This window comes from Calonectris borealis, chromosome Z (assembly GCF_964195595.1).
Source record: "Calonectris borealis chromosome Z, bCalBor7.hap1.2, whole genome shotgun sequence".
NCBI lineage: Eukaryota > Metazoa > Chordata > Aves > Procellariiformes > Procellariidae > Calonectris > Calonectris borealis.
This window is the reverse complement of record NC_134352.1, coordinates 82757286-82780112: the sequence shown is the minus strand read 5'-3', so window position 1 is coordinate 82780112 and position 22827 is coordinate 82757286. Positions and strand designations below refer to the sequence as shown.

General features: G+C 45.0%; 2 protein-coding genes across 5 annotated transcripts; one reads left to right on the top strand and one right to left on the bottom strand.

The window, feature by feature from the left end:
* Positions 1–333: 333 nt before the first annotated feature.
* On the bottom strand, positions 334–12358 carry LOC142075776 (HAUS augmin-like complex subunit 1). 4 transcript variants are annotated; one of them, XM_075137648.1, is made up of 9 exons: positions 12270–12358; positions 9295–9469; positions 8556–8691; positions 7379–7513; positions 6278–6401; positions 5420–5485; positions 3614–3685; positions 1659–1706; positions 334–636 (listed from the first exon to the last, which is right to left on the bottom strand). In XM_075137648.1, exons 2-9 carry the CDS (start codon positions 9326–9328, stop codon positions 553–555), a joined length of 699 nt encoding a protein of 232 aa, XP_074993749.1. In that variant the 5' UTR covers positions 9329–9469; positions 12270–12358; the 3' UTR covers positions 334–552. The 4 variants fall into 4 exon arrangements, with proteins under 4 accessions (XP_074993749.1, XP_074993750.1, XP_074993748.1 ...); XM_075137649.1 differs by lacking the exon at positions 12270–12358 and adding an exon at positions 10874–10909 and having other exon boundaries at positions 395–636; XM_075137647.1 differs by lacking the exons at positions 7379–7513; positions 12270–12358 and adding an exon at positions 10874–10943 and having other exon boundaries at positions 395–636.
* A 37-nt stretch (positions 12359–12395) lies between these two features.
* LOC142075774 (ATP synthase F(1) complex subunit alpha, mitochondrial) lies at positions 12396–20221 on the top strand. The gene is made up of 12 exons (XM_075137645.1): positions 12396–12600; positions 13635–13713; positions 14819–14988; positions 15802–15975; positions 16056–16222; positions 16368–16516; positions 17474–17625; positions 17756–17980; positions 18088–18195; positions 18757–18901; positions 19122–19272; positions 20008–20221. Exons 1-12 carry the CDS (start codon positions 12541–12543, stop codon positions 20087–20089), a joined length of 1662 nt encoding a protein of 553 aa, XP_074993746.1. The 5' UTR covers positions 12396–12540; the 3' UTR covers positions 20090–20221.
* Positions 20222–22827: the final 2606 nt, after the last annotated feature.

Here is a 22827-nt window from a genome sequence, read left to right as displayed (position 1 = left end):
ACAAACTTGGTCAACATCAGACATGCTATGAGCGGAAAAAAAATTGTGTCCCTAATCCTGAAATGACGAAAGAAAACAAAACAGGGAGCAAAAGCCAATGATCTAGTATATGTCATCACCATACTTGTACCACCAAAGAGAGGACCCCAGGAAAAAACACAATCCAGAGCCTGGACAGGGAAAAAGAAGAAAACCAGACTGCTGATCAGTTCAATTCTAAGCAGTAATGGTCAACCAAATCCCGACAGGCACATCTCCTGGTGAAGGTGCCATCTGGAGGCCAGCTACAGGTGTGTATCACATATGGAAAAAGAACTGATGAAGAAAACAGTAAGTTTAGGGGTTATTTTATGAAAAATAGGTGATGCTTACAAATGCAAGGCTGCATGAACCCCTAAAAATGAGCATGCTTGCTGGAAGGTCACAAGTGTGCCATCCAACAGCAAGAAGAGTAAGGCAGAAAGCTGCAGAAGTACAGTAAGAATTCCAAAATGTTTTACTAGTGCAAATAAATAGACAGTAGAAGGGAAATCTTCTTCCACTCAGGCCACTTCAGGTGAACTGGAGTTTGCTGGGCTCTGGCATCTCAAGAGTCAGCATATCAATCTGCTTTGAGAACTCTGCCTCCAAGGCATTCTAGCAGGAGAGAAAACCAAGAGGCATCAGTGGCCATGAAACAGTTTTCTTACGTTCTTGTTAGACAAACATATCTAAATGATCAAACCTTGGGATATTATTAGCACTGATTAACCCAAGCATTGAACTGAAAGGTCTCACTACTGCAAACGGCAGTAGTTTCTGTAGACAGCTACAGAGAAATCTCCAAATGACGGGCTAACAAGCTCAGTTGCCTTTATACTGTGCCCCAATGTGATATTAGACACCTTCAAGCTGAACAGGTACACTCCAGAGGTGAGTATTCTGACCTGATAAAAGCCTCAGGCGAGCTTGTATTTCTGAATCAAAAACAAGTGGCTTACCAACCTGAGCAGTCCCATCTGAAAATGCAGAAAATACTCTCAAATAGCTGTGATTTTTGATCACAGCTTTAAGGCTTATCACTGAATACCTTGTGCTTTATCTACGAGCAAGTAGCCCAAAGAAATAAAGACAGGTTTTATGCTCAAATGTGGCCCAGCTCTCTCAGGACAGCTACGTATGAACTTCCCAAACAGCTTTATATGAATGTTTCCCAACAACCATACCTGCAGATCACACAAGCATGGATGAAATGGGCATTATGTTTTATAGGGGAAGGTCCCCATTGCAGTCTACAAGGCAGCTGTTAAATAAAATATGGGCCCTAGAGCCCTCTGAGAGTGCAGGAGCAGCAAGGAAGGTTGTGAGACCAATAAGCTGCAACACAGCTGAGTGAATAAACATTCTGACAGGTGAAGCAGACAAAATCCAGAGGGATATAGATACCTAATCCCCACTGATACCATTATGCCCAACTGCCTTCATAGCTTAGATATCATTCCTCCACCAGTTCCTCCTACCAATATGCACGGCTTCTGCCTTACCAGAGCAAAATTTCCCTCTGGAGATCATTAAGACTACAATCTGAGGTAGATAAATCCACAGCCAATTAATAGATATAGCTTGTTTTGGAATGACAGCACTCATTTAAATCTCTGTGAAAGATAAAAAACTCTTACCAGTTCTCGTTTTACTTCTTCAATCTTCACTCGTGCAAGGGAAGGATTCTAATGAGAGAAAATGGCATAAAAACCAATATTTCAGCTGGAAACAGAGTCCCTGCATCATTGCAAGAGTCTAATGATGTGCTGCCGGGGAATTCGGGGATAATGAAATCAGTTTTGTGTACATCCTTCACATGCAAAAGGTACTGACATTAAAACCAGTCTGGTTTGGGCAACCACATATTTTTTAAAAGTCTGGTATGGCCTAAAGTCTAAAAAACCCCAATTTTTAGCAATTTTCCAAACATACCGATCAAGGAACTGGATTTTATACATATCCGTGCATGAACTTTTCAAAGCACAATAAGCTTGCAAGGATAAACCTTCCTTCCTCCTTCTGCCTGCACTAGAAGCGAGGCATCGGGGCTCTCCCTGTCTCCACTGACAGCAAGATGGGAGGGAGGGGGGAATTGGAGAACCTAATCCTACTTGAACAGCCTGTTTCGCTTGAGGAAAGGAGGCAGCTGCCTCTTGGAGTAAGACGGATTTAAAAGAGAAGCAGTGCCACCCTCTCCCTTCACCCTTTTTGTCTAGGAGGGAGACAGCAGTAGTTGCATGAGGGAGACATGTAGAGAGGCAGGAACTCAACGGAGGGGCTAAGGAGGTGAGGAGAGAAGTGTGGCCCCGCAGACAGGTCCCTAGTTCTTAATACAAGGGACGTGATTAATCGCAGAGTTTCTATGTGATTTTGGACAAGTCTGTTTCTCTGGACCTCTACGCCCCATTTATAAGAACTGGAATAAATCTTTTTCATCTCTTACACAGAAAGGTCTGAGGTTAGCTCTATTAAAGGCTGTGAGGTGCTCAGATGAGGAGGTAACAGGGGCCATATCAGGTAACTCAAATACAAAACTGTAAACTAGCCAGTCACAACTGGATTTAATAAAACCAAAACCCATTCAACTATTCGCTCCAGTTTTTGCTACTTCTCTCCTGAATGACAAAGAGAAAAGTCCTTAATACTTATCTGTAAAAGCCATGGCAATCTTCCGAAGGAGATTGGAAATACTTGGGTTTAGTGGTCCCAAATATCACAGGTGGTGATGTACAGACGTCACACAAAGCCAAGGCCTTCTGTTTCATGGACTAAAGCCCTCTTTACCCATGACTTCTTTAAGCCACTATAAAGTTGTTTGCAAAACTACCCTTAACTGAAACCATCTTTTGTAACAAGCGTTCTAATTTGAAAAGAGTAAAATCCTTTTTATAACAGATGCTTCGCATGGCAGTCTGATAGTAACTCCTAGCACAGGGACCGATGGTGACAATAGCCAAAATATAAAATGAAGAAAAAGATACACAGACAGGGGCTTTCAAAGCTGCCATTTAGTCACCTAAATAAGAAACCTGCGTTTTCAGAGCTGAGTACCCAGCACCCTCAAGAGAAATCAAAGAAAATGACGGAGCAGCCAGTACTCACACGAACTAGAGTACTTGTTTAGGGGACGCCACATACATTTGGCTATTTCTTCATAATCATTAAAATCTTGCTCAGAGCTCCAACCTCTGCACAATGTTCTGTGTCCACCATATTGACAACCTGATGACATGTATAGCTAATATATTGGTAAATCTCAAAAAAATTTTTATACTAAGGAATTATATTGTCTTCCACATTTCTTTGTCTAATTTCTAGCTAATTCACCTTGATACTGAGCTTACCCAACAAATCTGTGCATTTTGTTATAACAAAGTTTGCCTGGTAAGCACACTTAATTTCTTGGCTTTGGTTAATAAATCGATAGCCTTCTGTTTAAGTAAACAGAACACCTGTTTATACCATTAATAGACCTGTAGGACTGTCCACTACCTGTCGACTGAAAGCATCACAACAATATCCTTTACGTTCTGAAGTCCTTTAAAATTAATCTGATGGCAAATACAATAGGACAGTAGAAAAAAATAATTACAGGAGTTAAATCTAGGTAGGACTCCAATTTCTTCTTCAAAGGCACAATTTCTTCCTGCAGTCCAGCCAGTTTCTGTGAACAGAGCAAAGCAGATTATATTCTTTAGTCTTACTTGTAGAAGTGATGTAAATCAGTGAAATAGATCCACAATTACCTACAGCATTTCAGAATTCACAGATATCAGTGAGAGCTCTCATGATCCTTCTTAAAACACATGGAAAACTAAAGATCGGCTATTCATTCAGTTATCAGTCAGTCTAACCCGGTTCAAGTTTTACATAGAGGTATCAGTTAATTTTTCTTTGTTCTGAAGACATTTTCAGATATCTTTTCTTACAGTATAACCACCTGATCTCACCTCCCTGAAAGGAGAGGGGATTTCAAATGAGAATCCACCGGACAGAGGACTTTCACTGTCAACCTCACTGTAGGCCACAGAGAGAACTGAGCCCCAAGGAAGGGGATACATACGCACGCCTATAGTTTCTGCGTGAAAACAGTTTTGCACATGCAGCAGCAAAAAGGCTCCCCTTACACTTGTACTGCTTTGCTTATTCTATTAACAAGGGGCTGAAAATTGAGCACCTTCCACAGCCCTCAACTCTTTTCAAATAATCAACTTGAAGTAAAAAAAACACACTCTGAAGATAAAATCATTGGCGCTGCCCAATTCACTGAGCTCTTGGCAAAGCAGATACAGAAATGTCAGGGAGTCAGACCTGCCCTTATGCTCAGGTTCTAGAAGACGACAAGTCTAGAAAATTGCCTGTGACTTTTTGCATGTAAAATTCCAATGCAAATGATTTTTGGTTAGTATGCTTCTGAAACACTGTGCAATGTAAAGATTGCCACCCAGCGCTGGTTCATGAGAACAACAACATAAAACTCAGGAAACCTATTTTCATCGTTCAACCTAACTAGCACGCAGGAAAAGCTAGCAAAAGAAATGGGGAGAAACCCTAAGTTCTCATTACAGTAATAGCAAATAATATTAACATGTGGTGAGTGCAGACAGAACAACACAGATACATCTTCCATCTGTACAAAGCACAAAGCTAGAGAATCTATAGCTAGTAACTCAAGAAACGTGCTTTTTCCTTTAACAAATTATCCTGCTGGGCTTATAATACAGCCAAAAATGTTACGTTTAAAGACACAAGAAAAAAGCACAGTGGTTCAGAATTTGGGCTTCACTTGACTTCTTCCCCTTGCTCAGAAGTGCCTGAAAGCAGGTTTATTTCACAGAAATCAGAAAGAATCACCTGGGTCATTGTATCTAGTGACTGCAGTACACAGGCAGCCACGTAACGGGATGTAGTCCACAGAATATCCACGCTTTACAACACGGATCAGAGAGAGGAGGCAGATCACGGGCTGCCAATTTGCTTTCAGTGGCAGGGAATTTATTTCATAGAAATTCTCTAGTAGGCTACATTTCCAATTACAAAGGCAGAAAGAGAAGAGAGGGAAAACCAAAAGGCAACAAAAAAAATAAAGATTCTAGTTGTTCCCCTCCATCAGTCCAGAAGGAAAGCTTCTTCCCAAGTCCAAAACAAGCCCACATCTAACCCTGAAGAGAAGGTACCACTTCAGCACCCATAGACGCTTCTCAGTTTCTAGGAGAGACAAACCCATCCCACATACCCCGGTCCAGAGGTATCTGTCTACGGAATTTTTATTTGTGCTTCTTTTTACCATTAATATTTGTTCCAGCAACCAAATGGCAAACTACATTTCCTGAAACCATCCAACAAACAAGCCTGGTCTGTAGCACTGTAGAAACATCCGTCTTGCCAAAAGACCTACCTCAGACAGGCTCACGAGTGACTCGTGTGTCAGCGACTGGTCCAGCCCCGTGGCAGCAAGCTGCTCCTACAAACAGGAAAGAGTTCATTTATACTGACCACAAAATGTAACAGGGAGGAGGAAGATTTTACCATTTCCCTGGGTTTTGATCTAAACAGGCAAACAAGAACGCAGTTTGTCAACCACAGAAATGTGTGCTATTTGAACCACAGCTATAGCTGGTATATGAAATCAGTTGCTACTAAAATTTATATCAAGAATAACAAGTATTTCCAGAAAACTACTGAGAGAGAGCACATGACAAGGCTGGGAGGAGGCTTCTCAGTAAAATGTCATCAACTCTAATACAACGTTTTCCATCTCAAATTTGTCAAGGTATCGGACAGCATCCAAGTGTTAAATAAAGCATTCACATGTCCTTTGTCATGTAGGAAAGGTGAAGGAGAAGACAGTACAACTTCTGCCTTCTGTGTTTAATCATTCATTAATTTAAAAAAATGGCTATATTCAGAATTTTGACATACAATTTACCTCAGTGAATCAGCTGCTCTACCGGTGCTGTGTGTACTCTTATATGACAGTACCTCACAATAAGCACGAGGTAGTCCGAGCTAATACAGTTCTCAGTGAAAGAAGAGAAAGTGTCCTTGCATTTATCATAGGATGTCCTGGGGAGAGACCATGAATACAGCAGGAACAACTGAAGAGTAGTAACATGTTGTCCTGTTAGCCCAAGAGTCCTCAGTGCTGGAGTTTAGGAAGCTCCCGGGATGTCTCTGTAACTACAATTTTGGGCCCGACCAACCATGACTGTGCCATCCCGTCACAACGTCTTGTTAGAAAATTCCTTCCATCTACCTCAGCAGCCTTGATCCTGATTTTTAAGTCCTCAGATTTATCTTTCAGGAACTTCAAGTTCTGCGATCGGCTGTCAGCTTTGGCCTTTTCCACTTCCAGAAGTTCCTCTGTTTTTTTAAGATCCCTTAGGAAAAAAAAAAGAAAAAGAAACAAACTTTTACATTCAAAGAGATACCTGTATACAAATACCGCTTCACTATCTATGCTCAAGCTAAACCTTGTAATACAATCAACATGAGAAGGGAGTGAATGGAGAAAAACTTGCATTTCCCTGTGAGATTTCCCAGTGGAAACATCCACAGCTGTTACATCCAGAGTCCCAAAGGTCAGAGAAGAAAAAAGGCCAAGGGGAAAGCCATCTGCATAAAAGCAAAGAGTGATACTCTTCTGCATAATTCCCTAATTCAGTTAGAGACCTGTTACGTAAGCTAAACTTAAGATCACCGAGAGCGGTCACGGCAAACTTGCACAAAGCACACAGGTCTGGTATCTTTGCTACAAGCAGCGCCACAATTACTACTTTAAAAGACAAAAACCAGAAAATAATTAGACTGGAAGGGGGCTGTGGACATCACGTGGGCCAATCCCCACTCAAGGCAGGGGTTGATCCTGCTAGGCTTGGATGTAACTTCAGGTTACATCCTCTAAGAAATGGACTTGACACTGATTATCTTTTTTTTTTTTTTATTTTTATTTTTTAAGTCTCCCACACACTGGTTAAAGGAAATTCTTACCTGGGAACAGTTTTTGTTTTGCCTGGCTCCCTCACTCTGACTACAGAGCCCACGCTACATGTGGTAAGAAAATCAGGTTTGCCTTCAACCTCAGACAAAGGCAGAAGATGCCAGCTCATATCTGAAAACTGCTTGCAGACCATTTTTGGTTTAAAATAATGGCTTTGACGGTACCCCAAATCTCTTCTGATTACTGAATGTGTCCATAACACGTGGCTTTTGATAGATAATTCCAAATATTGTCAATTAGAGATGTGTCAAACCCCTGAAAATTCAGTTATCCTTGTTAGTTATCACAACCAATGTTCCACATTGCAGGGATCGGCAGCATTGCTTACATCTTTCCCTTTTCTCATCCATTACTCACTCCTGTAACCGCTTTTCCAGCATCAGCGCTGCAGTTAGTTTTTTCCTTATGTTGGTCAATTCCAGTTCCATTTCTCTGTTTTTTGATTCTGTTGCATACAGCTCCGAAGTCATATCATTGATGGCAGAGAAGAAGCTGATGAAAAGAGAGATTCAGTGGGAATGCTCAGCAGTCAGCTCTTCTGAAATTCAGAATTATTATTATTTCCTCCACGCTTTCCACAAATTTTTTTTTTTTGTTCTCATATTACGATACGTCAGATAACTGCCAGCTACCTTAGAGGAGGAAAGTAAAATAAGTCACTAAGGGTATTTGCTTCCCTTAACTAACACAGATTTCATCTGGAAGGGGAAACGGCCCAGCAATCTCAGTAGGAGGAAGTGAACAAGACCTGGCACTCTAGTGAATACAACCACTGGGTTTGACACGATCAGATGCTCCACTCCTGGCTTGCCAAATTGCCTTTCAGAAATACAGTATTCAGTCCCTGAAAACGCACGTCCCCAAGACATGCCCAGCAGTATTTCAGTCTCTTCCTCTTCCCAAATGGTTCAAAGCTGCTTGCCCCTCCAGCTCAGGAGAAGAGCTGTAAGAGCCAAGCCCTCGAACATCATACAAAAATTGGATTCTAAGGCAGATTTTGGCCCTTCCTTACTGCCAGTGCTCAGCACAAACCTGCTGGGTCAAAGCCAGGCTAGGGAGAGGGGCCCAGGAAGAGCAAACTAACAGCTGCCATTTCTCTGCGGCTGAGTTACAGAAATCTCCTTACATTAACTGAGGCCAGGTAAGAGAGGGAAGAAAGAGGAGCCGAGACAAGGACCCGTTACCGTTCCCCAGTCCTTGCCTAAGCAGTATGAAACCTGCTCTAGCTTGTGCTACCTGGCATGACGGTCTGAGTGGCAGCATCCTGCAGCCACTGACCACAAAAACAGGGGCAAAAGAGGGATTTAACTGTGGCCGAGGCACCTCTCAGGCTTCAGAGACTTCCTTTGCTGGGATAATCAAGAGTTAGAGCTTTGTGCTCGGTTCCTGTGTCCTCCAAAGCTGCCCAAGGGGTGCAAAAGAAGCTGGACAAGTAAGATTCCTGGTGTCAAAGTCAACTTTGAAACTGTTGAATTGAAAAAACAGAGGGAAACAGCACAGACCATCACCCCTCATACACAGTGGGAAGAATTACCTGGCAAGAGAAGTGTCCTTCGTTTCCAGTGTCATTGCGCTGTTTACCAGGACATTCAGGTAGCTGGTACCTTCGCTGGACAGACTGGATAGGGAAAGATCCAGGCTTTCTGCGAGAAGGCCCTGTAGATAGTTAGCTGGAAAACAAATACAACCCAAAATAGTAACTTTTTTATATTACTGTTCTTTTAAGGCCTAGATGGGACTCTCTAACACGTGTGTTAAAAATTTATTACGGTCCCCTGAACCACTCACTTGCTCCAAAAAAACCACATTATCAAACACTCACTCTAGACAGCTCGAGCATAACTTAATCACCTCACTGTTGTTTCAGATTCCTCAAGCGCTTTCCTTAACAGTGGATTAGCACCAGCTCAGACTCTTAAATCAGCTATAGGGTTGCTTCCCTGCCTATCCAGCCAATATTTCAATACTGTGCTACTTAGCCCAGCAGGCTAGGAGGTTTTAGCAATTAATCTGCTTTTCCATATTTACAGCCTGCTCAAGATGGCTTAAAAAATTGCTCTTGACAAACCTTATGTCACCATAAATTTTGCTGAAACGAAGGCATGGGATGCATTGTAGTAAAAGCTGTACCAGAACAAAAGCTGAGTTAATTCCAATTATATATTTTTTTTGGTGTATATATATTTGTTTGTAAGATTTTAACAAAGACAATCTTCAGGGTCACTAAGGAAAACTAACTTTGATGGAACGGAGAACTGGAGCTTCAAACTCACCTTCTGCTTCGTATTCTGTTGCCTGCTGCTTCATGTCCTCTATCAGCAAAGAAACATCCCTGTCTCTGGCTTCATTGCATTCTGCAAGCTCATACAAGATATCAACTGTCCTTGCATTCACTTCGTACTGGGGAATAGGCTGATTCCCGTATATTTTCTTTAGCCATAAAGTAACCTGCCAGGGAAAGGAAAAAAAGAGTAAACAGTAAAGTGAAACAACAGAAAATAGCTGACAGATGTGAGAAATGTAAAGTGCTGCAAGCTCTGCGTTCCTGAAGAATAACTCCTACTACATCAGTCGAGGCATGGGTGGAAAAAGGGGAGACAGCTTCCTTCGTCTCTTTTTCAAACACTCTCTGAAGTTTAGAAAACCATTTCCCTTTTAATCTCCCTCATTTCTCTGGACACCTGCTTATCTCCAGGTGATAAAATTTTATCTTTCTATTCACATGACCCATTTGCTACAGACACACTAATGATCCGAGAGATGTTAAATGGTTACTTGGGCAGCTGGTAAAAACTGCATTAAAGCAGCCTGGGATAAAACTGCCCAAACCACGATCACCGGGAACAGTCTCACAGGCTAGCGGGGGAGAAAGGGTTACTATAGTGTGCAGGCATGAGCACTGCAGAGGACAATTTCTACCATTGAAAAGAAGAAATAGGAGAGAGATTAACGCAGTGCTCTCACGGGGGCACTGAAAGATTAGATTATAACTGATAATAATTGAACACATGGAAGTTCAACACTGAGGTAGCAAATTCTTGCCTAAATCTATCTAAGCAATCTGATGGAAAAGGACGCAATCTTATAACTTTAAAAGACCTTTCCTTCTAGCATGTCCTTCTTTATGCTTCTACCATACCAGCATCTCAGCTACACACACTGCACACAGCAAACATCACCCTGAACTATGCGGGGGAGAAATCAAGCCCTTAGAAGCAAACAGCACTAGCTCTACGTAGATGAAAATTCTAATACTGCAAAAACGCCAAGTTCACGATCAAAGGATGAATTGCATCTTTCTGCCACTTTCTGTAGGGACAATGATTTGAAATGCAAAAACTTCAGGCACCCATTTTAAAACCAGCTGTGAACTTATACTTCAAGGTCAGCAAGCTCGGGCTGTTACCTAGTGGGTAGCAGAGAATGAAGGAACACAGACTTTCCTGCTGCAAAACCCACCCAGCGACCACGTCCTGCGTGTCCCCAACGTTTAAAGGGGCAAGAAAACGACCCGGGCTCGTTTCTACTCTTAAACTGCGCACACCGAGCGCCAGCCAAGCAGCGACGGCTGCCAGGGCCCAGCAAAGCCTTCAGCGCAACCACCCGGGTGCCTCGCCTGCAAGGGCTGAAAGAGACGCTCTCGGGAGAGCAGGACGAGGCCTCCGATAACGCAACGGGGCCGGCTCCGCGCCGGTACCTTCCCCAGCGCCCGCCCCACCCGGTGCCCCCCACCAGGCCCTGGGCCGGGCCGGCGGGGAGGAGGAGCCCCCGGGCGGGCGAGGGGGAGCCGGAGGATGGAGCCACCTTCACAAACCCCGCACCGTGAAAGCCCCATCCCGGCCCCACCGTTACCCGCTGCAGCTTCTCCTCCATGGCGGCGGCCTCCCGCCGCCTCGAGCCTCCCGCCTCCGTCCCGGCTTCCCCCGCGCGCGGCCGCCGCGCCGCGGGGCCTGATGGGACTTGTAGTTCGGGGCGTGAGAACCCACCCGGCCAACGGGACCCAGTTTCCCAGTTTTAAATTCTTGAAACACAGAGACAATAATAAAAAAAACAGTTCAATTCACAAGCTGCGGTGAACGCTTTTCCCAAAGTGGATTTAAATGCTCTAAATATTTCAGAAGAATTTGCTTCTTCCCTGTATGCAATACTTCTAAGAAAATAGTCTTGAATCAGCAAGATAACATGAGGGGATTTCGGTTTTTGATTACAACATTTTGTATGTTTCATGTATATCATAAGTCAAATTACAACTAAAGGCATATAAAGCCCTTCGTCAAAAAGGCATAAATCATATTTTTAAGTTAAAGGGTAAAAACTGAAATTTGAATAGCTTGTATATCACTGCTTACGTAAATTCATATAAAGGCTGTGCTTCTTATTAGAAAATACGCCATGAAAATGCATTTTCTGAGTCAAACCCTTTAAACAATTATCAAGGAACCACCTTTCTGTAGCAATATAGAAAAAGTGCAAATACATAAGACTTAAATGGGCTATTTAAATCAGCGTCATTTTTTTCAGACAGCTTTACAGAATTTGAAGCGATTACTGAAACAATCACCATGAGAAACGTTGCTGAAGCATCACGTTTGATACAACACATGCCAAAATGGTGGAGGATTTTTCACTTAACCTTTTCAATTCCCAGAAAGGCCTGCTGGGATCTGCGCCTTACTAACCTCTCCGGACTGCCTCGGGGACACGATCACACTGCACCTGCCTGAGTTTCGCCACTTTTTCCCCAGCGGACTAAATCCTACGTCTCACATACGGGACTCGTTGCGAAGTGCGCTGTCCCCGCAGGGTTAGGCCTTGGCAGACGGATCACGACAAGGGAGAGACCCCCGCGCGCCATAAGCACAACCGCCTCTGGCAGTGAGGTTCTCCTCCACTTGCGATGCCGCTATCCTGTCATCGTCACCTCTGTAGGGTCAGCTTTCAAGTTTCACGTATTATCAGCAAACTGGCTAGAAAATTTAAGCCCCTCTGTAGTAAGAAAACCACCACGGCACTGCACATCGCATCCCTTTTACTCATTTCCAGAGCGCAGGCGAGATGTGAGCACCCCCCGCTCCCAAAAATGGGGGGGCACCCCCCAACCTTCCCCTGCCCCAGGCCGCCCTACATCCCTCACACCCCGGCCTCCCGCGCCTCGCACCGGCCCCTGCCCACCTCATGCCCCCCAGCCCCGCCCCGCCGCGGCTCTCCGCCCCTTCCGCCCGCCGAGGGCCATTTCAAGGGCACCTACCGCAACGGGGTATTTTTCTAAAAGCCCCGTTTCGGTTTTTTTAATTATTTTTTATATATATATTTAGATATTCCCTCATCGCTCAGAGCGGCAGGGAGGGGGAAGGCGCCACGACGCCTGAGGGGCCGCGCCCCGCCCCGCGCCGTGGGCGTGGCCTCGCCGCCAAAAGGGGCGGAGCGCGCTACCGCCATTTTGTGGAGAGAGCGAGGGGCCGGCAGCCGCCTCCCGTTTGCTTCAGTCTTCTCCCGAGGAGCCGCCGCCCGCCGCCGCCATGCTCTCCGCCCGCGTGGCTGCCGCCCTCGCCCGCTCCCTGCCGCGGCAGGCCGGCCTGGTGAGCGCGCCCTCTCCTCTCTGGAGCGAGCGGGGCGGGCGGGGGGGGCGGGCGCCGCCGCCATCTTGGGGGCCGCGGTGACATTGAGGGGCCGCGGCCTCCCGCCCTCAGGAGTCTGGGGAGGGGTGTGGGGGGGGGGCTCACTTCAGCGCTGGGTGCCAGCGGGGACCGAGCCCCTGCTGAAGAGCGGGGGTGCCCTCACCTGGGGGGGGGGGGGGCGTCTAGGGGTCGGTGTGTCCTTCCCCGGGGATGTGGATTGGCGCTGCTGGGGTTCAGGTTAATGTCTGAAAGCTCCTAGATCCCAGTCAGGGCTAGGGATTAGAGCTGCGAGGCTTTGCTAGGTGGCAGTTTTTCCCCTGTGTTTGTGGGGAGAGGGAGGGTGCAAAGATCTGTCAGGATCCGCTCCCAGCTGGTGTCCCTTGTGAAGGTGAACGGAGGAGAGGCCTGCCCAGGCTTTCAGAGAAATAGCATTAACGCTGCATGCGGCTACACTGGGAGCTTTGCTTGGGATGTAGGATTATAATCTTCTAATGCATTCATTATCACAGATCTTTTTTTTTTTTTCGTTTATGCTACCGTATATGTTCTAGGCATACTTCAGAAATTCTGCAGTTAGATTTTTCTTAGAAAGGTCAACCACTAGAAGAAACAATCTTATTTCTCCCTTTTGTGGAATCATGAGGGGTGCACTGGTTTCTTTTGAAAAAGCTTTTGATGTTCAGCGCAAAGGTGGCAAACGAGAGGAGGTGTTGCTTTGGGAGCTGCTGCGGTGCTGTGATGGTGACATCAGTGCAATGCAGAAAAATGCAGCGAGTAATTTAGAGCAATCTCCTTTAGCATCTGTCCTTGCTTAGTAGTGCTGGACTTGGTTCCATAACTACAGCTTGTGAATGGAGTGCTGTGAAGCTCAACCCAAAACTGAGACACATTAAATGTATAAGCTCATGATCAAAAATTTCAGTATGTTATCTCTTAACATTTTTTTTGAATGATTGAGGAAATCTCACTGTTACTGAAACAATTACTTATTTTAGATTTCCAGAAACACCCTGGGTGCAGCATTTGTTGCTACAAGAAACATCCATGCCTCCAAAACATGCTTTCAGAAGACTGGTGAGTGTGAGAAAGGTCTTCATATAAGAGAGCAGTTTAAGAACTTGCGCTATCACTTAAGAAAGAATTTGAATATGGAGTGTGAGGGGGGCGTGTGTCAGTTGACAAACACTTGAGGACATTTATGTACTGACAGTATTTAACAGTGAACTATCTGTTACATAGTCCCATGAAGGAGACTTCACTTTAATAACTATTCAAATTATGCCCAAACCAAAGGAGTGGTCACGTGTCAGTTGGCTTACACAGCTTACCTGCTTCATGAGGATTCAATTCAGTCTTCAACTCCTGCAGAATTATTTGAAAAAATGCCTCAAATTCCAGTTTCCTGTCTTGTTTGTAACAGTATGAGGGAACGGATCACTTTCCTAGGCCTGCCTGGGTTTGACCTTGTGTCCTTGAGTATAACTTTTTTGCTGCCAGCATCTTAGTGTTTAGAGAAGGCAGCGGCACTGCATAGCTGTATTTTTGGTAGTGGTTCATGTACAATTTTTGAAGTGGTTTAGGGTGATTAAAGGTATTATTAGGAAATAACAGTTTCACAGTGTTATTTTCTGTTTCCTAGCTGAGGAAATAAAAAGTTGTTGGAGGTATGCTGCCAAACGAATTTGAGGAAGATGGAGAATACATTTTTATAGCTTGTATCGAACAACTTGCTCCTGAAATGTATTGAGTTCCTTTAAATATATTTGGATCTGGGATTACAAATCAGTTGACGGGGTGTTTTGATGCCTCCAGTCTAAGTAAATGCTCTACAAGCAGAGCTAGCATGTCTGTTCTTTCTGAGCTAAGGCTAATTATTTAATTTAATTGCTTTCTAGGAGGAGAGAGTGCTAATAGTGTAGGGCATAATGAAGGATAACTAAACAGCCATAAATGTTTTGATTGAAGCTGGCTCGTAACGAATGAGTTGAAGCTGCTTTTATTCGCTGTGAAAACGGAAGCTGTTATTTATCTTATGCATCCTATGTAAGGAAGAGTGGTGCTTGCTAGACCTTGTGGCATACCTGAGAAAGGGTACCTTGGCTTGTGAATTCAAGACAAGCTTACTGAATTCATACTGTGCCTTAATGTGCTAAATCTGGTTGCAAATGTCTCTTTTCAGGTACTGCTGAGGTATCCTCTATTCTTGAGGAACGTATTTTGGGAGCTGACACCTCTGCTGAACTTGAGGAGACTGGCCGTGTGCTCTCGATTGGTGATGGTATTGCCCGTGTGTACGGCCTAAGAAATGTCCAAGCAGAAGAAATGGTTGAATTCTCCTCTGGACTGAAGGTAAGCTTCCACTAAAGCAGTTTGTTTAGCCTAGAAATATAAAGAAGTCTTTTTTAAGCAGAACATGAGACTATGCTTGGAGGTACCCGTATGGACCTTTTACAGACTTCATTGCAATTTTAATACATAGTAACTAGTTGAAATAATACTACAAAAAGCAAATATTCTTTGAATTTGTGACACTGTGCTTTCAGTATCAGTATCTGGTTCTTGGCCAACATTTGAACTTTATTTATCTTCGTCTAGGAAGTATAAGAACTAATCTGGCATTGGATTTCATTTTCTTTAGTTTCAGGCTGGCTTGTCGGTTTACTGTTGAATAGTAGCTTCTCTGCTCCAATACAGTGTGCGGTTTGCTGACTTCTTATAGTCCTAGAAGTAGACTAGAGTTAAAAAGCTGTCTGTTCCGAGAGTACTGCAACAGCTCTTCCAGTATTTTAGTGACCTAACTCGCCATAGGCAGAGAAGAAGCCAATACTTTTCCCTTGACCAATTCCTAGGTAAGAGAGAAATGTTGTGTTTGAACCCTGCTTATCCTTTCTGTCCTTTTTGGAGAGATACATGACTGAATGCTAGACTGCTGCAAGTATAATTATGTAGTGAGCTGAAGGCTTAGGCAGGTTCTCTAATTGGTATGGAAGAACACACATGCATGGTATATAAAAGCAGAACATTGACTATTGTTACAAATAAGATTGAGGTGGATTATGTTGGACGTTCTATACTGTAGAATAATCACATCAGTATTAAACTGTCAAAATTTTCGTGAATGTCGGTATGGGTTTTCTCAGGAAAATGTGATCTTTGTCCTAGGGTATGTCCTTGAATTTGGAGCCCGACAATGTTGGTGTTGTCGTGTTTGGTAACGACAGACTGATCAAGGAAGGGGATGTTGTGAAGAGGACTGGTGCCATTGTGGATGTTCCAGTTGGGGAGGAGCTGCTGGGCCGCGTTGTAGATGCCCTGGGCAATCCAATTGATGGGAAGGTAAGTGTAACTAGGTGTTTACTACCTCTGCTTACATCTATGTGATACAGACTGCAGCAGGTTTATTCCTCTCTTTTAAGGGTCCTATTACATCTAAGACACGTAGAAGAGTTGGCTTAAAGGCCCCTGGGATCATTCCCAGAATCTCTGTGCGTGAACCTATGCAGACTGGTATTAAGGCTGTGGACAGCTTGGTGCCAATTGGTCGTGGCCAGCGTGAGCTGATCATTGGTGACAGGCAGACCGGGTAAGTTAAATTGCCAAAGCTAAAAATCTTTCCTTAAAGAGAGACACGAGTACGGCGTGCGCCGATGTACAAAGCTGAACACAGAACTGCGTAGAGGTTGGCAGAACCGTAGGCAGCTTAACTTACCAACCTCTGTGTTACACAGGAAAACTTCAATTGCAATTGACACAATAATCAACCAGAAACGATTTAATGATGGAACAGATGAGAAAAAGAAGTTGTACTGTATCTATGTTGCAATTGGCCAGAAGAGATCTACTGTTGCTCAGCTGGTGAAGAGGCTCACTGATGCAGGTACAGATTTTTGGTTGAGCCTGGCAACTAGTGACATCCTGTTCTCATTATAATGCTGAATACGACTATGACTTCTCCTAGCTGCGAGTATGGACAGAATTCTTTTCTTATTAAATGAGTGAACTACTTGCTTTTCTGGACTAAAAATCTTTCTAGGTATCGGGGGGGAGGGAATCTCCTTTTTGCTGCATCGCATTAGAAGACTAGTATGAGGCCCCAAAATTGCTGAATTGCTTCTGGAAAAGTCAGCCTGTATTTTTTTTCAGCAGAGTTGAGAGCTTCCTTTTGGCGGTCAGGCAGGCCGGGTGACAAGCTACGGCCTGCCAGTATTTATGGACTTGGCATTTGTTTCGTATGTATGCAAGTCAGTGTGAATGACAGCTGCAAGTTTAGTAGAGAGACTTTACTGCCTAAACATAGACTTTACTGTCCAAACGTAAGGGATTAAATGATAGCATCCTTTCAAAAACAGTGATCTTGTTGACCAAGGCTGCATATGTAACAGAGCTTGAAAGAGATCAGGCACTTTACCTCTTGCCTGCTCATCAAGCAGAGTCATACCTAGCAGGAAGAAAAACCCCCACATTTTAATGACAATAATTTGGGACTATGAAACAAAGGGTAGTATCTCCTTGCAGCAGCTGGGAAACCATGGACTTTCAGGCTGAGTTATTTCTAGAACCGAAGTGTGTCTTAGTGAAAGTTTAAACTTAATTTTAAATGGGAAAGAAGTCTGCAAGCGTTAGACATTAGCTGCCATGACCTTGCTCTTGGAACTTCTTGAGTTAGTTGAGCTAACGCACGTGTTAATCTAGTGCGGTGTTCTTTCCTGTAACAATGTGGTGATGCTGCCTGGGCTTGCTTCAGCAACTAGTACTTCACAGGCGTGTTGTATTTGCTGGTTATGGCCATGATGAGGTAATATACTCAGTGGTGTGTGTCTCCGATTCTTTCCAGATGCCATGAAGTACACTATTGTGGTGTCTGCCACAGCATCCGATGCAGCACCCCTTCAGTATCTGGCTCCCTATTCAGGCTGCTCCATGGGGGAATACTTCAGAGACAACGGAAAACACGCGTTAATCATCTATGATGACTTATCCAAACAGGTCAGGAAACATTGTTCCTAGGCCTCATAGTCTAGCATTGGTGTTTGTAGCTGTAAGATCACATCAGGTTTAGAAATTCAAAATTTTAAATGAGCTACTGAAGTCTGAGAGCTTTCTTTATACCACACAGGCTGTTGCCTACCGTCAGATGTCTCTGCTGCTGCGTCGTCCACCCGGTCGTGAAGCCTACCCAGGTGATGTGTTCTACCTGCACTCTCGCCTGCTGGAGAGAGCAGCCAAAATGAACGATTCCTTTGGAGGTGGCTCTCTGACTGCCTTGCCTGTCATTGAAACTCAGGCTGGTGATGTGTCTGCTTACATTCCAACCAATGTCATCTCTATCACTGATGGACAGGTAGGACATCTTCTTCACATGCCAGTACTTCTGTGTAACTTACTGGCAGGTCTCTGAGGAGGCTTCCAGGTGTCTCACCGAGATAATAAAACAATTTTCTCCTACAGATCTTCTTGGAAACCGAGTTGTTCTACAAAGGTATCCGTCCAGCCATCAATGTTGGTCTGTCTGTGTCCCGTGTAGGTTCTGCTGCTCAGACCCGGGCTATGAAGCAGGTAAGCATGAAACTGCTGCTCCTCCTCTGACTAAAGACGAGTAGTGTGTAGGCTTTCCAATCATTTCACTCTTTAGAGTTGTGAATAGAGAGGGAGTAAAGCTTTGGATTCCTTAGCATTATGAAATTATAAAAGAACAAACTTTGGGGATCTCTTTGATACTTCTGTTGCCTACTGGAGGGGGGAGGGAATGAAAGTAGTATCTGCATAAAGATGTAGGACTGTTAAGTTTCAGTATGCTGAACTGGGTACTGATCTAACTAGAAATAGAGAATGCTCTCTTAGCCCCACACTTCTTTTAATCCAGAGATATGGAATTAGAGAGGTTTAATATCAGCTGTGCCCATTGTAGGGAGGAATAGCATGCTCATGTTAAAAGGCCAAGCAGATGGTGGGATTTTTAGAAATGCATATAATCATCTGTCAGAATCTTGAGATTCACGTGACTGGTATGCAAGGCAAAGCTGACTTGTGACAACTGTCAGCTGAAGATAACCTGCAAACTACTAGATTGATTTAAAAACTGGTCACACTCAGTGTTTCCTGTATCTTGTGATCTAGGTGGCAGGTACCATGAAGCTGGAATTGGCTCAGTATCGTGAAGTAGCTGCCTTTGCTCAGTTTGGGTCTGATCTGGATGCTGCCACACAACAGCTGCTGAACCGTGGTGTGCGTCTGACAGAGCTTCTCAAACAAGGACAGTACGGTGAGTGTCTTGGACGTAACAAGTCTGCATTTCCCATTAGTGTCGTGTGCCAACAAGGCTGGTCTTTGTGGCAGCATTAAGACATTCTGTGGACATGGTGAATGTAGATTTATTTGAACCATGTTGTGTACGTGCAGTTGATCTTCAAAGGAGGAGTCTGTAGTACTGATGTCTCCTGATGTAAGAGTTACCAATGGCATGAATGCTTTCTTTTCTGCAGTTCCCATGGCTATTGAGGAACAGGTTGCAGTCATCTATGCTGGTGTCAGAGGTCACTTGGACAAGCTGGAGCCCAGCAAAATCACTAAATTTGAGAGTGCTTTCCTAGCTCATGTACTGAGCCAGCACCAGGCCCTCCTCTCCACGATCAGGTATGATGATTTATCTTACTTCATCCCAAGGGTATCGACTTGATGGCTGGTATGCAGATAGTGGTCACTGAACTGTTAATTTTGCGTATCCTAGAACATCAGGCCCTAAGCTGCCTCTACCAGAACTGGAGGTTAAATCAGCCTTCCTGCTGTCCTTGCACTGTCCAGTGCTCTGCTTCTTGTCTCCAGTTTTTACTTAGGAAATCCAGCTGATGCTTAAAATGAACCTACTTGAACACCCCTCCTAATCTGATACTGAAATCACTTAATTAGTAATTCCCATATTTTTGATAGCTTTAAGCTATTACAGCACTGCGGATTCAGTGCTGCTCATGGCCTTCCCCGCCGCTGAGTGTAGACTGTTGGGGATCGAGTGTTTCCATAGTCCTGTCCTGCAACCTGGTCCTAGCTTGTTTTGTCATGAGTGGGATTGTGTGCCTTCCACCTCTGAGGCATAGCTCTACAGAAGACAGAGCCTTGTTGAAATACGTTACAGCTATTTTGAAAGTATTTGTTGACAAACCTTCGTTCTTAAACAGGACTAACTTTTTTAGGAGAAGGGATGTTATGTTAGTTTCAGTGGTATAGCTTCATGCATCAAACAGAAATGTGTTAATTCATCTCCTAATTTTGTTAGAAATTGGAAGGTTCATTGTAAAATTTTTCTTTGCCTTAGTCAGGGATTGACCATATGTCTATTTCTGCATCAGAAGTTTAACTAAACTCTTCCAACAGGACCGAAGGAAAGATCTCTGACCAGACAGAAGCTAAGTTGAAGGAAATAGTCACAAGTTTCCTGGCTACTTTCGAGGCATAAACTCTTAACTCTTCAGACAGACCAGGCTGTTGTCGTGATCCCATGCTCCAGCTCCATCAAAGACTTAAAAGTATGCGCGACTTGAATGTACAGATCTCAATGAGAATAAAAGTTTCCATGTAAAAAGGAAAATTCTGTTCTAAATTATTGCTGCTTGAGCAACACATGCCTTTAAAACCCCAGAGTTAAACTCCCCTGGACACGCTTGCTAAAGGAACTCTGGAAGATCAGGGGGCATCGTAACTTGGGTGGATCAAACTCCTCTTACAAGAACGTGTCGGGGCAGCAGTTGGATTCTGTGGCTAAGACTGCAGTTCCATCGTGACAGAGCTGAGGGTCGCTCTTGCCGTTCTTACCCTCTCACTAGACGACCGATCTCGGAGAAAGGCGGGGAGCTGGGGAAGCAGTTTCCGCTGTGTTGTCATGGGTGGTAACAGTCAGACCTCAGTATTCTTTAACAGCTTGATACTGTGACAGAGCATTTCTTAGAATTGCTCTCTAACCCATCCTGCTGCCCGCTTTCAGGAGATGGGTTCTTTCAGAACTGACTGTCCTTGTGTCTTGCGATGACTGTTAGCTGTTAACAGTAGTACCTGCTAGAGATGTAAACGCCACCATCCTCTGTTGACTGACTCCAGTTCTGTCAGTAAACTGTCTGCAATCGTTAATTGTGAGGTACAAGATTTCCCAGTGTTAGAACTTTATCTGGGATGTGGGAAAGTTCAGTTTAAAGTTGCTCCCCTTCGTGGGGTGTGTTCAGCTGTACCTGGTACACTGGAACTTTGGTCCTTAACCCTCGGGGAGCCTCTGCTCCGCAGTTACCTGTGATCAGGGCTTGTTGAGGCTGTTCGCTCTGTCCCCAGTTAACTTCCTTCGCGGGAGCGTCCTGCCTCCAGGCTCAAACCTGCTGGGTTACAAGCAGCTGGAAACATCTCACCTGAGCCTTTCACGCAGCTCCAGGCTAACGGGCTTCTCTATTAATGGCTTGAGTGCTTAAAGTGTGAGCTCTGGCTTCTGCGGCACAGGAAAAAGTAAACACTTGGTTTTAGTGGAGGAGCGTCAGACATCTTCCTGGGAAGTGCTGGCATGTTTGAATAGTGCTGTGCTCCTGGAGGAGCGCTTCCTCTGGAGTCCTTTTTGTCTTTCAGGATCTTGTTTCTTCTACGCCCAGCTCCAGAAGAGGTGGCTGGCAGCTTCACAGGCGTGGGCGTACTGCGGAGGAGCATCCAGCTGCCCCACATCGCTTGTCCCTTCCAGGACAGCTTTTACAGCTTGCTGCTCTGTTCTTGCACAGTGACTGAGCCCCAGTTACTTGTTGGTGTCGCTGTGTCACGTTTTGCTTACATGCTGCTGTAGTTAGAAAGCACCAAGCTCAGGGGTGTCTTAGTCCAAAATTGCAGAGACACACAATTGTTTCTGGTAAATATTCCAAAGTTCTGATTTCTGCCCTGTTGCTGCTGTGAGTGAGGAAGGTGATAATTTCCTCAAAGCACCGTGTGGTAATTAAGTCCGGTCAGACAGAAGGGTGGAGGGGCTGGTTTTGGAGGATCGGTCGCAGGTCCCAAGAGGTGCTGTGGGCTGCCCTGGCCGCGGGCTGGTGCTGGAAAGCAGAGAAATAGCAGCGAGTGGGTCGTGACGTTGCGGATTCGCGGTGAGGGTTTGTGCCCTCTTCTGGGAGTGTGCACAGGGTCATCCCTCTAAATGGGCTGAAGAGCTGATTGAGAAAAATGACAGAAATAATCCCCGAAACACGCTGTTTCAGCACGGTGTCCTGTGCAGTGTAACTGCCAGCGCTGCGGTGACACCCACTCTGTGCGCAGGTGATGCCAAAGCTGTGATTGATGCGCGGCTGTTGCTGCAGGGCTGATGATGACTGTTGCGTACACTGCCCTGAGCTGCCGTGCCATGATCCGCGCTGCTCGGTCCTGCTCGCTTTGGGTCTCAACCCCGCTCGGGCTTAATCTGCCTGTCCTAAAGCGCGCCCTTCCAGCGTGGTCAGATCAGACGGAGAAAACTTGAAGCTTTACTGCAGGGTTCACGCCTTGGAGTATTTTGTGTCTTTGCAGCTGGGCAGATTTGATTCAGATCTGAAACAGAGATGTGACGCTACCTCTGCTGCCAGGTCAGGAACTGCAGCCACGAACACTGGAAGCAAAAATCCATGCAAACCTGCTTTTGTCAGTATAAACCTCAGAAACGTTTGCTTAGGTCACAACTGAGCAGATTTATTTCAGTAAGTGCAAAATGCCTTTTTTTTACATTACTGGACTGCTTTAGCTGTTAAAGCAGAGGCTTTAGGGCAGCGGGTGCGATTCAGGCTTTCCGGCACAGTGTCCTCTCTCATCTGCTTTCATCTTTTTTAAGAAGCGCTCAGAGGTCGCTCACCCGGCGTCTCGTCTCGGGCAGCGTCCCCTAATCAACTGAGGATAAAAACAGGACGCGTATGGTGAAACCTTCCCAAAATACTCCAGCAACCTCTGGCCAAGCCGGGTGGGGAAGGTGCTGCAGGTTGCGTGGGCACGGCTGTGCAGTTCATCCTTTGCTCCGGGTTTCCTTCGTGAAACCGTGTGGGTCAATGGGGTTTGACCGTCACTAGTGGGTTTCTCCCCGTGGTGCAACGATAGCATGCCTCGTGTCCCCACCGATCTCCTCCACCCGCCGTGGGAAGAGGTGCCCTCTGCAGCAGTCCCCAAACCCACAGAGACCCCGGAGTGCATGGCGAAGCTCCGCGCAGCAAG

Bases quoted from the DNA above. Each gene is read 5' to 3' on its own strand.
- LOC142075776 (XM_075137649.1), bottom strand. From the start codon at position 10,894: ATGGAGGAGAAGCTGCAGCGG. The intron at 1,707-3,613 runs GTAATTATTTTT...TTCTCTCATTAG, and splicing joins CCTACCTAGATTTAACTCCT to AATCCTTCCCTTGCACGAGT. The intron at 637-1,658 runs GTAAGAGTTTTT...CTCTCCTGCTAG, and splicing joins AAGAAGTAAAACGAGAACTG to AATGCCTTGGAGGCAGAGTT.
- LOC142075774 (XM_075137645.1), top strand. From the start codon at position 12,541: ATGCTCTCCGCCCGCGTGGCTGCCGCCCTCGCCCGCTCCCTGCCGCGG. The intron at 13,714-14,818 runs GTGAGTGTGAGA...GTCTCTTTTCAG, and splicing joins AACATGCTTTCAGAAGACTG to GTACTGCTGAGGTATCCTCT. The intron at 16,223-16,367 runs GTAAGTTAAATT...TGTGTTACACAG, and splicing joins ATTGGTGACAGGCAGACCGG to GAAAACTTCAATTGCAATTG.